Source organism: Lithobates pipiens, unplaced genomic scaffold, assembly GCF_037356315.1.
Source record: "Lithobates pipiens isolate NorthernLeopardFrog02 unplaced genomic scaffold, aLitPip1_a1.2 Scaffold_28, whole genome shotgun sequence".
Lineage (NCBI taxonomy): Eukaryota > Metazoa > Chordata > Amphibia > Anura > Ranidae > Lithobates > Lithobates pipiens.
In genome coordinates, this window is record NW_027507789.1 from 222,071,988 (window position 1) to 222,087,013 (window position 15,026).

The following is a 15,026-nucleotide window of genomic DNA, read 5'->3' on the forward strand; positions in this document are numbered from 1 at the left end:
ATATAAATCTATAATAATATAGTACATTTTATATAGCTCGGACATATATACTATAGTACTGTACAGAGAGCACTTGGCTATTTGAACCAGAAGAGCTTGCACTCTTATGTCCTGTCCCCAATCCACCCCCCCCCACAATCACTTATTAGAATTCTTATTATACATTTATATAGCTCTAACAAATACTGCAGTGCTGTATGGAGGATGCTGAGCCAGTCACGTCAGTCTCTGTACCAGAGGAGCTCACGCTCTAATGTAATCGCCAAACATTCTCTGGTGGTTAATCGATCACTTTCAGTTAAAACACTCGGAGCTGGAAGATTGGCCTGCGATGAATGTTGGGTGAATGTCACATTCGCTGCCTTACTCGTGAGATCACAGTAGGAGGACTTGCAGTTGTACCGTTCTGTGGGGCGGGGATGGAAGTCCGGAGAGGGTGGACCCCCCCCCAGCAGTTAGTAGCCCCCCCTTGGACAGATGTTTTGCCCTTGGTCCCTGACTCCCCTATTGTCTGGCCACTTTTTTTCTCTTTCCTCACACGCTAGAATGTTCCACTAATTGGGCACGGCAGCTGCTCTGGAAAACGCGAGCAATCCGGGGAACAATGGAGGCGACACAATGCCCCCGTTTAACCCTTTGGTCGCCTCCCTTGAGCCTGATCCCTGTGCATATTGCTGAGCGCCCGACCCAGCTGCTGTACGGTTAATGCCGGCTCCTTCCAGCTGTCCTCCCAACCCCCCCCCATTATTATTTTATAGCTGGAGCTCTATAGAAAGGGGATAATAAATCCCGGGTCACCCCCTCCCCCCACCCTGTGGAAGTAGGATCTGGCCTGGGACGACCCCAACCTTAATCCTTTCGTTTTTTTTTAGCTTGAACTCCGATAAACTCCAAATTTGGTACATTTTTAGTTCATTATCTGTGACTTGGTGGACCGACTACTAACATGACTGTCTCCATTCCCTGTATAACAATGTATCCAATCGTGTGCCACCATAGATCACCCCCACCACCATAGACTGCCCCCGGATCAGACCACCCCTGCCACCATAGACCGCCTCTGGATCAGATCACCCCCGCCACCATAGACTGCCCCCGGATCAGACCACCCCTGGATCACCCCCGCCACCATAGACCACCTCTGTATCAGATCACCCCCGCCACCATAGACTGCCCCTGGATCACCCCCCGCCACCATAGACTGCCTCTGGATCGGATCACCCCCCGCCACCATAGACCACCCACCCCCCCCCCGCCACTATAGACTGCCTCTGGATCACCCCCCGCCCCCTGGTGTTGGGGTGGGTTAAAGCCTCTGTCATGTTTAGCTTTGCATGGAAGGGCTACAACCTCTGTCTGGTTTCCTTTTTGGGTGGGGAAGGGTTAGAACCTCTGAATTTTAGAACCACCTGTTGGGTTTAGTTTTGGTTGGCATGGGGTTGAGTTATAACTTCTGTCTGGTATTGTATATGGAATTGGGAAAGGGTTAGAACCTTTTGTTGGGTTTAGCTTTGGGTGGCATGTGGAAGAGTTGGAACCTCTGTCGGGTTGTGTGTTCTATAGAATGTGGAAGAGTTAGAGTTGGATTGCCTAGGTAGGGGGTTAGATAGAAACGCTGTGAAGGGCTAGAACCTCTGTCTGGTTTTTGTTTTGAATGGGGCGGGGAAGATTTAGAACCTCTCGGGTTTCGTTTTGAATGGCGTGGGGAGAGGGTTAGAACCCCCCCCCCTGCTGGTTTTAGATGGAACAGTTGGCACCTCTGCTGGGCCTAGTTTTGGATAGAATGGGGGGGGGGGAAGGGTTAGAACCTGTTGGTTTTGAATGTCGTGAGGAAAGGTTGGGGCCTCTGTCAGGTTTAATTCTGGATGGTGTATGTGAGGCTTAGAACCTCTGTTGGGTCTAGGTGTTTGTTTTTTTTTTTTTTTTTTTTTTTTTTTTTTTGGATGGCATGTGGAAGGGTTATAACCTCCTGCTGGGTCTAGTTTTCGATGGCGCGGGGAGGGCTTATAGCCTCTATCAGGTCTAGTTTTCTCCTTCTCCTCAGGTGGACCTTCAGTGCCTCCAAGTGCGACCTTTTTATTTATTTTTTTAATAGATTTTTTATTTATTTTCCTTTCCCTCCTTGGGCCCGGGCCGGTTGTCATGGCAGAAGCGGTGGCGATAATTCGACGCGGATCCTTCTCCCGCCACGTGGAAGCGGGTGGGCCCCGGGGCTGGGAATGCAGCAGATAATAAAGTTGATGTACGGGTTGGCTGGGAAGGAATCTTTATTGTTTAAACAAATCGTATATCGCCCCGTGATTAGCGTAATAGCGAGCGATGCAAATCCTCTGTGTCCCATACGCCGTGTTTTATCACCCAAGGGCCCCCCCCCCCCAGAGTTGAATGTAATCCAATGTATTATCAGCAATCCCAACTGTCGGGGGGGGGGGGATTTGCGCCAAGAACAGAGCCAGGCCAACCGGGGAGGAGGGGACATTAGAGTGTAAGCCCTTTTGGTACAGAGACCGCTGTGACTGGCTCAGCGATCTCTGTACAGCCCTGCGGTGTATGTCAGAGCTATATAAATGTAATGTCCGCCCACAGTCACACACTATTATACATTTATATACTGCACTGCTGTACAGCGATCAGAGCCAGTGACATCAGTCTCTGTACCAGAAGAGCTTACACTCTAATATTAATCGCACGCTATTATTCTAGTAGTAATATAGTTCTGACGTATACCACAGTGCTGTAGAGAGATCACTGAGCCTCTCACATCAGTCTTTGCGTCAGGGGAGCTTACACTCTAATGCCCCCCCACTGTCTATTAATAATAATAAAAATATTATGTGACTGTGGGGGAACATTAGAGTGTAAGCTCCTCTGGTACAGAGACCGATGTGACTGGCTCGGTGATCTCTGTACAGCACTGCGGTATGTGTCAGAGCTATATCAATTTAATGTCCACACACAGTATATTATAAATGTATATAGCTCTGACATATACCACAGTGCTGTACAGAGGCCACTGAGCCAGTCACATCGGTCTCTGTACCAGAGGAGCTTACACTCTATAATGGTGTGCGACTGTGGGGAGAAGGGACATTAGAGTGTATGCTCCTCTGGTACAGGCACTAATGTCCCTTCTCCCCACAGTCACACACTTTTATAGAGTGTAAGCTCCTCTGGTACAGAGACCGCTGTGACTGGCTCAGTGGCCTCTGTACAGCACTGCGGTATATGTCAGAGCTATATAAATTTATAATGGTGTGTGACTGGGCAGACATTGAAATTGATATAGCTCTGACATATACCACAGTGCTGTACAGAGGCCACTGAGCCAGTCACAGCGGTCCAGAGGAGATTACACTCTATAATAGTGGGGAGAAGGGACGTTAGTGCCTGTACCAGAGGAGCTTACACTCTAATGTCCCCCCACAGTCGCACACAATTATAAATGTATATTTCTGATATATACTGCCATGCTGTACAGAGGACACTGAGCCAGTCACATTTAGTGCCTGTACCAGAGGAGCTTACACTCTAATGTGACTGGCTCAGTGTCCTCTGTACAGCATGGCAGTATATGTCAGAGCTATATAGATTTATAATGGTGTGCGGCGGTGGGGGGGAACATTAGAGTGTAAGCTCCTCTGGTACAAAGACCGATGGGACTGGCTCAGTGTCCTCTACAGCTCTATAGTATATGTCAGAGCTATATAACTATTCTAATAATCCCTTCCTGTGCTCGGCGTTGTGACGCGTGATTTGGACGGGGTGTCGCAGTGTGGTGCAGCGGAGGAAGTGATCGGAGTCCTCCCGGGCATTCTAGTTTGTCTTCGTTTTTCTGAGATGTCGGGTCTCTTCCCTCCCCGGCTTCCTGTGCCATCTCAGGGCCCCCCCCCCTCTTTGTTTAAACAAAAAACTTCTTCTTTCCTCCTTCCCTTTTTTTTTTTTTTTTTTTTTTTTTTTTTTTTTTTTTAATGCTCTTCTGACGATGTCTTCTTCCTTACTGCCGCTGTCTTGTGTTTTATAGGACGGTGACAGTTCATGGTCCTCAGTAAAGAAAAGTACATGACCCATATTAATAACTTTTTTTTTTTTTTTTTTTTTTTCTCCCAGCTGCTGTTTAGCAGCACTTGATTTATGTTTGGCTCCCACATACACCACAAAGCTGCCGTGAGATGGTAATAAAACGCATGCATTCCATCTTGTACATAAAACCCAGCAGCACCCAGATTCAGAGGCAAAATCCTGTCTCTGGTGCCTTGGGTAGATGTCTCCTTTTGCTGCATCGCTGTTAAAATCTTTGCAATTTAGTAGCATGCTTTATGGCTGTGATGAAACTGTGTATGTGACTACTGTCCATTATTTAAGATTGTTGCAGCCTGTCTGACATTTTAAGCAAATATTCCCTGCGTGCTTTGGCAGGATTTGTAGTTCCTCAGGGGAGGGATTTGGTGAATGTGGCAGCCAATCAGAGTCCAGCTAGTATAGTAGTGCAGCCTAGGAAATCAAAGCGGTTTGCTTGCTCTACCACCTTCCTTTCTGGAGTGGGTCTAGCTCATGGGGGTGCTCACCTTTTTGTGGCAGTCCAGCTGTTGTGGAACTCCAAGCCCCATCACACTTCTGCCTTTGGGAGTCATGCTTGTAACTATCAGCCCTGCAATGCCTCATGGGACACTTTAGTTCCACAGCAGCTGGAGGGCCGCAGGTTGAGCACCCATGGGCTCAACCTGTAGCCCTCCAGCTGTTGCGGAATTGCAAGCCACGGAAAGGTACAAGCATGACTCCTAAAGGCAGAGGTGTGATGGGACTTGTAGTTCCACAACGGCTGGGGGGGCTACAGGTTGAGCTCATGGGTGCTCAACCTGTGGCCCTCCAACTGTTGCAGCAATCAGCCCTGCAATGCCTCGTGGGACATTTTAGTTCCGTAAGCATGACTCCCAATAACCCCTGCAATGCCTCATGGGACATTTAGTTCCGCAACAGCAGGAGGCCACAGGTTGAGCACCCAAGAGCTCAACCTGTAGCCCCCCAGCTGTTGTGGAACTACAAGTCCCATCACGCCTCTGCCTTAAGGAGTCATGCTTGTACCTGTCCGTGGCTTGTAGTTCCGCAACAGTTGGATGGGTGCTCAACCCGCGGCCCTCCAGCTGTTGCGGAACGAAATGTCCCATGAGAAGTTACAAGCATGATGGGTCTTGTAGTTCCGCAACAGCAGGTTGCAGGGCTGCAGGTTGAGCACCCATGGTCTATTGGCTCCAGTTGTGATAATGAAGCTAACTCTGTGTTGGAGGAATGTTGCTGTGTTGAATCGTTGTAAACTTCCTGCAGCGGGGGATGCTTGTCATTTGGTATCCCAGTGCAGGATTCTGGGAAAAGCAATGGGCCAATCGCACAGGCAGGAAATAAAACTGCTGGGATTGTTCAGCACAAATGCAGTATACAGAAGGCCCTCCCCTTCACCTGTGGTCATGGCTGCAAGAAAGCAACTGCTTTTCCTTTCACAGTGCTCCTCGGGTGTTGGGTCTTTAAAAAAAAAAAAAAAAAAAACTGAAGCAGGCAAACTCTGCTCAGTATTGCTAATCATGTACTCTCTGATGGGGTAACAATTTTAGAAATTTTAAGTAATAAAATGCACTTTAGAAGAGAATTTTTTGGAGATGTGAAAAGGGTCCAGTTGTCATGCGGTCCGAGCATTTGAATGATTTATAAATATGCCCTCTTATGGTAATGAGCCCTGTATGTAATATATAAAGGAAAATCGCAGAGAATGTGACTGGTTTCCAGCTATAAACATGTCGGTCACACTCATCGCCTGGTATAAATATTCCGCTTTTTGTTATAAATATGAAGACGTGAAAAGTTAACATTTTTTATTAACTCCCCGCTGCTGGCGGAGGACGCCGCTTACCGGCGTGTACCGTTGGGTTTTCTCCTGGTAAAGAGCTGCCCCCCCCCCCCTCCTCCCCGAGAGATCCAGAGTCATGTGGGATTGGGGTGGGCAGAAAAGCCATTTTGTCTCCACAGTTTTAGAGTCTGCTGAGTTCAGGGAGAGGCATTTGCCTGGCAACCTGTCCTCTAGGGGGCACTCGCCTTGTTTTGTGTTCCAGAGGGTTATTTCTTCTGCTTCCTGTCTCGAAAGGGATGTTTGCCCCCTTTTTCCTGTGTCATTGGGTGCATTTGCCACTTTCCTGCTTTTTTTTTTTCTTTTCATGGTCCCATTGGGGCATTGGGCTTTTTGGAATTTGGACTCTTGCCTCTTTCCCGTCCAGGGGGGAGGCAGCTAGCCTCTTGCCTCTCTCTAATTCGGCTGGGGGGGGGGGGGGGGCGCAGCAAGACTCTTGCCTCTTTCTAATTTGGCTGGGGGGCAGCAAGACCCTTGCCTCTCTTATCCATCCGGGGGGGGGAGGGGGGGGGGTGACAAGACTCTTGCCTCTTTCTTGTCCCAGGGGGAGATGGGAGCGACAAGACTCTTGCCTCTTTCTTGTCCCAGGGGGAGATGGGAGCGACAAGACTCTTGCCTCTTTCTGATCCAGCTGGGGGGGGGGGGCAAGACTCTTGCCCCTTTTCCCATCTGGGGGGTGGCAAGACCCTTGCCTTGCCTCTCCTTTTTTACTGCCCTGGAGGTACAATTTTCTTAGGTCGTCATCCTGGGAAGTAAGACTTTATTATTTTTTTTTTTATTTTGTATATATTTTTTTTCCCTTCTTCTTCTAATTAGCCCCTGGGTATGTTCCCTGCCCCCCCACATGTCATGAATGCTTTAGTATGCATGTTTTATAGCTGTTCAACACCCTAACCCCCCCCCCCCCCCCCAAGACCGCCATGTGTTCTCTGGAATTGTCCCCAGGAAGCTTTTATCATTTTATTTTATTTTCAAACTATTCGGTTTAGTCTCCAGTATGTTTGCAGCACTGTAGCTGTAGGTTCACCTCCCTCCCAGGGACCCCCCATCCTTTTTTTTTTTATTTATTTATTTTATTTTTTGCCAACACAAAATTATACAAAATTGTACAGTTTGGTACCTTTTTAGAGTGTAAATACCTTTTTTGCATCACAATCTACAGTATAAAGCTGTGGGGGGGGGGGGGGGGGGGGAATGTTCCAGCAAAATGTTTACCTACATTGTTAAATTTTCATCAATAAATCGAGGAATCTAATAAAATCTCCCACGAGTCTAATAGACTTTCCACATGAGTCAGATGGGTTTGGGAGGAAGGGATGACCATTACCGGACCTTTTACCACTTTGCGGATTCTTATCATCTTCTTATAACACGTTGCGGCTCCATAATCCGTATCTCTGGTTTTATCACAAATCCTCGCTATCTGCAAGACTTTTACAGTTGCCCCTCCGGTGGAGGGGAAAAAAAAAATACAAACTTTTCCTAATGTGGTAATGGCTTCTCCTCCTCGCCGTGTCCCCGGCATGGGAAAAGGCAGCGGATAATATCATTAAGGATGTTGGTTTAACTAGTAAAATCTGCTTCTCGGGAATGTAGCTGCAGATAGTTGTACATCATGTGGGTGGGGATTCTGAAGTTCTCCTGTGAACCCAGCCTGTGGAAGGCGGCTCAATTACTGGCAGAGCTTGCTGAGACATGTAGTTCATCAGCAGCTGATGGTCCAAACCCTTTCCCATGTGTGGCTATTTCTTTCTTTTTATTTTTTTTTTTTTTTCCGGAGATGGTGTAGAAAATCATTAAAACCCCCTGGTCAGGTTTTTTCTGTCTATGCTACTTTTTTTATTTTTTTTATTTATTTTTTTCCCATGCTTGTTGCTCCGTGTTTTTGGCCTGTTGTTGGTGTCTTGTTGGGATTGTCCCCCTCTTTCTTCTTCCTTTTTTTTTTTTTTAACCCGTTCCACCCCTCCCCCCCCTCACATCGATGCCTTTGGCCATATGTTTGTGCAGTTGACCCATTGGCTGCCCATGTATTGTTGGGATTACCCCTTTTTGTTGCCCATCTATTAGTACCATTTTAACCTGCTTGTTGCCCATGTATTGTTGGGATTGGCCTACCTTTTGCCCATATAGTGCGATTAACCCATTTATTGCCCGTGTATTGTTGGGATTGGCCCTTTTTGTTGCCTAATCTATTGGTGCCTTTAGCTTGTTGTCCATGTATTTGTGCAATCGATCCCAGGCTGCCCACGTATTGTCGGGATTGGCCCTTTTTGTTGGTGCCTTTGGCCCACTTGTTGGCCATATTGTGCAGTTGACCCATTGGCTGCCCATGTATTGTTGGGATTAGCCCTTTCTGTTGGTGCCTTTAACCCGCTTGTTGCCCATGTATTTGTGTAGTTGACACATTGGCCCTTTTTGGTGCCCCTTTTTATTGGTGCCTTTTGGCCCACTTGTTGCCCATATTTGTGCAGTTGACTTATTGGCTGCCCATGTATTGGGATTGGCCCTTTGGTTGCCCATTTATTACTGCCTTTAACCTGCTTGTTGCCCATGTCTCCGTGCAATTGACTCGCTGGCTGCCCATTTTTTTTTTTGACCATGTATTTGTAATTGACCCATTGGCTGCCTGTGTATTGTTGGGGTTGGTCTTTCTTCCTTCTGCGCCTTCCCTTCTGCGCCTTCCCTTCTGCGCCTTCCCTTCTGCGCTTTCCCTTCTGCGCTTTCCCTTCTGCGCTTTCCCTTCTGCGCTTTCCCTTCTGCGCTTTCCCTTCTGCGCCTTCCCTTCTGCGCCTTCCCTTCTGCGCCTTCCCTTCTGCGCCTTCCCTTCTGCGCCTTCCCTTCTGCGCCTTCCCTTCTGCGCCTTCCCTTCTGCGCCTTCCCTTCTGCGCCTTCCCTTCTGCGCCTTCCCTTCTGCGCCTTCCCTTCTTTTCTTTGCCTTCTTTTCCCTCCTTCCGTTCTTCCTTTTGTATTGTTGGGATTGGCCCATTTGTGGCCCATGTATTTGTACAGTTGGTCCATTGTATTTGTTGCTTTTTGGCTCCATTACAGATATTGTTGCTATCGACCCAACGCGTTTCTGTTGCTCCCATGTAGTGACAACTTTTCCATTGTGCCACATCTTTTTGGGGGAGTCGGCATGAAGTTAGAAACTGAAACATGTTGGGTTGAGACCAGTTTTCTCTCCTAGCTTTTTCTTTTAGGTCAGGTTTGTCCTCCTTTATCTCCTGTGTCCGATGTCGCAAAGAGTGCGACCCATCATCCGCTTTTTGTTCTACAAACATTTATTTAAAGGATGGGTTTAAAAAAAAAAATGTAGATACATTGTTTCTTCAGCCGATCAGTCAGGTCCAGCCCAGGGAGTTGCTGTGTTTTTTTCTTTTTCACGTGTTCCGTATGTTACCATGGTGGCTTGACCGCGAGCCCTGATCGTTACCACCTTCCTGCATTATGACTACTGTGTATAAAATAAATAGAAAGAAAGGGGAAGGAAAAATAAAATATATATATAATAATAATATAAAATCTTTTATATATATATATATATATATATATATATATATATATAATTAATTATAAAGAACAAATATATATACTTTTGTATTTCAATTATTTCCGTTTTGCCCCCCCCCCCCCCCTTTTTTTTTTTTTTTTTTTTTATTTATTTTTATTCTTATTTTTTTGAAGGGTAAACCTTTTTTAAGCCATGCGTTCTTTGTTATGGAATTTGAACCAGAGTGGGGGGGGGGGGGTTGACAACCCAACAGATTGTTGGCCTGAACCTCTCCGAGCATAGACAACAGCCTTTTTATTGTGACGAGCTCTGATCCGGGAGTAGCCATAAAGAAGGTGACAGATGTGGGGAGGGGCGCCGACATGGATTAGGACACTCGAAGAGACGCAACCTGTGTTGGCTTTCCTTTTTGTGACCGGGATAACCAGAGAGGTTATGGGGAGGTGAGCCAAAAAAAGAAGTAGGGATACCGGGGGAAATTGGCTATAGATCCGGGATGATGGCAGACTCGGGCCGGATCGCTCTACAGTCTGGTGTACAGCGTCGCTCAGGTCAGTCCACCCAACACCTGATCTGTCGGTCTCCGGTGAATGCTGGAGCATTAAACCCCCCCTTGAAGTGTATTCTATCCCTTGTGGGCTCTGTTGGTGAGATCTCTGCTGAGGTCCTGAGTTTATTTTTTTTATTTTATTTTTTTATAGGCTTCAGTTTGTGAATGGACAGGAAGGAACTCAGCACTGAGCACTTCCAATTCATTCACTGCCCATGGCAGCTGAGGGGAATCTCTGTCCTCCCAAAAAAAACTACTGGCCCTTTGTCGTTGGCCCTACTGGCCCTTTGTCTTTGGCATTACTGGCCCTTTGTCTTTGGCATTACTGGCCCTTTGTCTTTGGCATTACTGGCCCTTTGTCTTTGGCATTACTGGCCCTTTGTCTTTGGCCCTACTGGCCCTTTGTCTTTGGCCCTACTGGCCCTTTGTCTTTGGCCCTACTGGCCCTTTGTCTTTGGCCCTACTGGCCCTTTGTCTTTGGCCCTACTGGCCCTTTGTCTTTTGTCTTTGGCCCTACTGGCCCCATATACTTTTAGGGTATTGTAAGGGGTTGTTATGTGTGGTGTTTTTTTTTTTTTTTTTTTTTTTTTTTTTTTTTTTATAATTTTTACAGTGGCATTTGTTTTATAATTTTCTAATGTTTTGCTCACTATTTTTAGTCAGGCCTTGCAAGTTAATTTTGTGGAGAAAAAAAAAAAAAACACGTTTGAAACCCCCCCCCCCCCCCCCCCCCCTAATTTTTCATGTTGTTCAGAGGTCTCCTTTTTACTGCCTGTTCTGTCTGGAGACAGTGAAGGAAAGTCTCCCCAATTAGATGGCACAAACAGTAAAAAAATGCACTTGCTTTATCCAAAACTAAAAACAGTTATTTTATTTTTTTATAATATATCTAAAATCCAAAGTATGAGATTATTATTATTATTATTATTATTATTATTATTATTATTATTATTATTATTATTATTATTATTAGTATGGTGTGTGTTTGTGTGTGTGTGTGTATATAATTAAAAATATTATATAATTATTTTTTATTTATTTTTTTCCGCCCAGGCTAACGCCGCAATACATCTACCCGCCTGCCCTTATCCAACCCAACGTGGTTATCCCAACGCCAATCCAGTCCCTCCCTTCTCCATACATTGAGTACAACGCTGCTACGCAAGGCTACACGCATTACACCACCGCTGCCTATGAACAGTATCCCTACGCAGCATCGCCTGCTGCCGGTTACGTCGGCTACGGCTACACCACTGTCCAGCAACCCATGTCCGCCACAGCCACCGGAGCACCTCATACTGCGTACATCCAGTACCAACCAACACAAATTCAACCGGACCGGATGCAGTGAGATCAGAACACTAAAGTTCAGTAACATTTCTTGTGGGGTTTATTTTTTTTTTTTTTGTATTTTCCGAGAAAGAAGATTGCTTCAGCGCAGCCAAACCTAAAAAGTAAAAAAAATAAATAAAAATAAATGTATATTAACACACGAAACGCATAAGATTCGTAAGCTGTGCCCTAAAATTTCAGTTGTATTAGGAGTAAAGTTGGAAGTTTAAAGCTTTTTGGGCATCCTGAGAAGAGTTGGTGTTCTTGCTGGAAAAAGGGATATTACAAGATGATGACATTTGATTGGGATCTTTTTTTAATTTTTTTTTTTATTTTTGCCCATCCTGTCTTTCTCAGCAATTTAAAAAGAACACGTCTCAAATGAAGATCACTTAATAAATGGCAAAAAAAAACAAAAAACGTTTCTTCTATGGACTGTGTCTAAAAAAACTAAAAACACTCAGCGATGCCTTATAGAAGTAACTGTTTTTGAATATTTATTGCATACTTTTTTTTTTCCTTTTTTGTTTCACCTGAGCTGTGAATCGCTATATGAAGGGTGGACAACCTAGTCGCCTTGTTTAAAAAAAAAAATTTTTTTTTTTTCTATTTTATTTTATTTTTGCTAAATTATTTTTTTTTTTTTTTTCAATACTTGCTGGCTATTTCAATATGCAAATGGAGGCGTTTTTGGACTTAACTTCTCTTATTTGGCACAAGAGAAGCAAAAGCAGGGACAGACCTCCATAGTCGCAGCACTGTAATGTTTTATTGTATTGTGTAAATATATAGGGGAAAAAAAAAAAAAATCACATTGTTAAACTGCTAAGGTCTTGTTATTGCTGCAGTATAAAGACATTAATGCAGTGTTTTATGGTATAGTTAAGGCAACAAAAACCTAAAGTGATTTTAGTAGGATGTACGTATAAATGCAAAAAAAAAAATATTTTTTTTTTATCTGCAAAAAAAAAAAAACAAGCCCTTTCCACAATTTTTTACAGGTTGTTTTTTTTTTTTTTTTTTTTTTTTTTTTTCTTTCTGTGCATATGTGATATTTCCTCCCTTCATTCCCCCCCCCCCCCCCCCTTTTTTTTTTTTTTTTTTTTTTTTTTTTTCCCCAGAAACAAAAAAAAAAAATGTAAATGTCTCCCAAAAAAAGCCCCCTACCTATCAGAATGGATGATGTTTTGCAGTTGTGGTGGTGTGGGTTTTTTTTTTTTTGGCAACTGTAAACACAAGATCAGGACTGTTATGATAGGAAGGACAGCAGCGTCTGACTTTCTTTCAAAAAAAAAAAAAAAAAATACTTTTTTTTTTTCTTCTTTATTTTTATTTCCCCCCCCCCCAGTGGATTTAAATGTTCAGGTCTTAATGGATGCACACATGGTAACAAGGCACAAAAATGATGGACGAGATTTACAAAACTTCTGTTGGTATACAGGTCAAGAAGCTGCTGTCGTGAATTGGCATAGGCAATTATTATTATTTTTTTTAATTTTTTTGACCCTTTTAAAATTTGCCTTGCATTCCCCCCCTCTTCCTTATTTTGGGCCGGGAAAGAAATCTTCCCGGTTTTGTTACACGGTGGAGGCAAATAATTGGAACCAGTATTCGGTAACTCCAGCCTACCTGTTTGTGTGTTTTTTTTTTTTTTTTTTTTTTGTCTTGATGCCAAGAAGGCCTTTTTTTCTATTTCTTTTTTTTCACTTGGGCTTCGTATTTCCCACCTCCACTGAATGGGGAGGGGGTCGGCTGTTGCCTAGATTTGTTTTCTGCCAAAAATAAGCCAAATGGTTGGTGTGGGGAATCCCATGAAAGAGGAAAAATTTCACCAAGAAGGTCAACAAATGGAGGAACGGGCAATGCCAAACTGACATTATTACAAAGTTGGCCTGGAAGTCTCCAACCACATTTGTCCATATTTTTATTTTGGGTATTGGGTGGATTGGTGCATCTGGTATGAGGATTTATACTTGACTCTGGGGCTCTGCTATGAATCGAGGAAAAAAAAAGTGGGTGTTTGCTCAACCCCCCCCCCCACCACCACCACCACCATCCTCACCCCAATCTCTGCTCTACCTACCAACACGTTTGGTTCTTTTGACTGAAGCCCTGGGGATATGGAAATCAATCAACAGGTATACTTCACAATGGGGCACTGTAGTCAACCAGAACCTTCTTCACTGCACCCGCTCAACTGCCCTTCTTCCAAAATGTACGTAGCCGTTTTCGGGCAGAGCCTTCTTGACTTAACGAAACAACTGGCCATTTCTGAACTGCTTTCTAACTATGCAACTGTATCTTCTTAAGTGTTGTCCAGTGTACAACTTCGAGGATATATAATATATATATTTTTCAACGTACTTTAATTTATGGATCGGTATCTCTTGTGGCTTCTAGCTGAAAGTTCTTACCACTGGGCTTTTCTGAATCTCCAACTCAAATATTCCCTAGGGATCTGAATGTTAACTTCTTTTTTTTTTTTTTTTATTCTTCTTCTCCTTTTTTTTTTTTTTTTTTTTTTTTTTTTTCTGTGGAAGAATGCTTAGTCACTCCATTAAAATGTTTTGACTTCAGATTTTATATCCCAGAGCACAAAAGGTTTCTCGCCATGCAATGGCTAGATCGGATTCAAGGACATTCAGGCTTTGGCTCCCAGCAGTCAAGCAGGTTCATGGATTCTGGTGGGAGAGGCACCTCCCTAGAGTCCTCCTGGAGATGGCTGGAGCCAGCAAATGTCTGATTTACTAGCAAGTTGACCAGTTGGATGTCTTGACTTTGGGGAAGAATGAGTACAAAGTATGATGGGCCTCGTAGTAGCCAAAATTAATTGAATGGTCTTATTAAGGGCCATTGTAGAAAAGTGGATACTAGTCATCCAAGCAATCCAGTAGGTTGGCTTCATTACTGGAGATCCTTGATCTCCAGTAAACTACGGCCCTCCAGCTTTTGCGGAACTACACATCCCATGAGGCGTTGTAAAACTCTGACATTGACAGACTTGACTAGGAATGATGGGAATAGTAGTTCCTGAACAACTGGAGGGCCATATTTTGGTGACCCCCCTGCTGTAGATCACAAGCCATATATACTAACTAAAGTGGTCCTTTTTTGGGTTCCTTGACCAGTTTTGGCCCCTCCCACCCAGTCATTGCAAATTTGAACCCTACTTGTACCGAAGAGGCACTGGCCTTATCGGTTTGTAGTATTGCTTATGATGCAGGAGAACTTCTCTGAATTGACTAAGCCCTCAAGTACAATTTTTAAGATTAGCTACATCAGTGGTCTCCAAACTGCGGCCCGGGGTCCAGATATGGCCCTTTTGCTTTTATGCAGCTCTTTGGGCACTTTCAGATTCCTTTCACCGATGTCAACCAAGGGGCACAGGTCCTCCCAATGACCCCCAACGATGGGACCTATGGGGCACAATTCCTACCAAGACACCAACGATATGGCATTGTTTACTCCAACTTATGCTGGGACATTTTCTACTCCCGCTGGCCACAGTGTGGCTGCTCTGAAGGATGGTAAACTGGCCCTTTTTTTTTTTGTTTAGAAAGTTTGGAGATCCCTGATCTACATCATAGGAGCGTCTTATAGCTGTGATCACATTTTAACTTCCCGAAAGTCTGTGAGCTACTGCTGGTCCCCTTTTTGTTCCTTACAAAGGCAAGTCTGGTAAACGTCAAGTCCAATCAGCTGGCACACTCCGAACCCAATACTATGCCTAAAATTAG

The 15,026-nt window shown here is 44.6% G+C and overlaps 1 protein-coding gene across 1 annotated transcript in view; it reads left to right on the top strand.

Moving 5' to 3' along the window:
• RBM38 (RNA binding motif protein 38) overlaps nt 1–12,113 on the top strand; it is a 30,060-nt gene extending 17,947 nt beyond the window's left edge. The window contains exon 4 of the mRNA XM_077460574.1: nt 11,011–12,113. Within this exon, the coding sequence (XP_077316700.1) occupies nt 11,011–11,308 (298 nt within the window). The 3' untranslated portion in view covers nt 11,309–12,113. The remainder of the gene's footprint in view (nt 1–11,010) is intronic.
• The last annotated feature ends 2,913 nt before the right edge of the window (nt 12,114–15,026 follow it).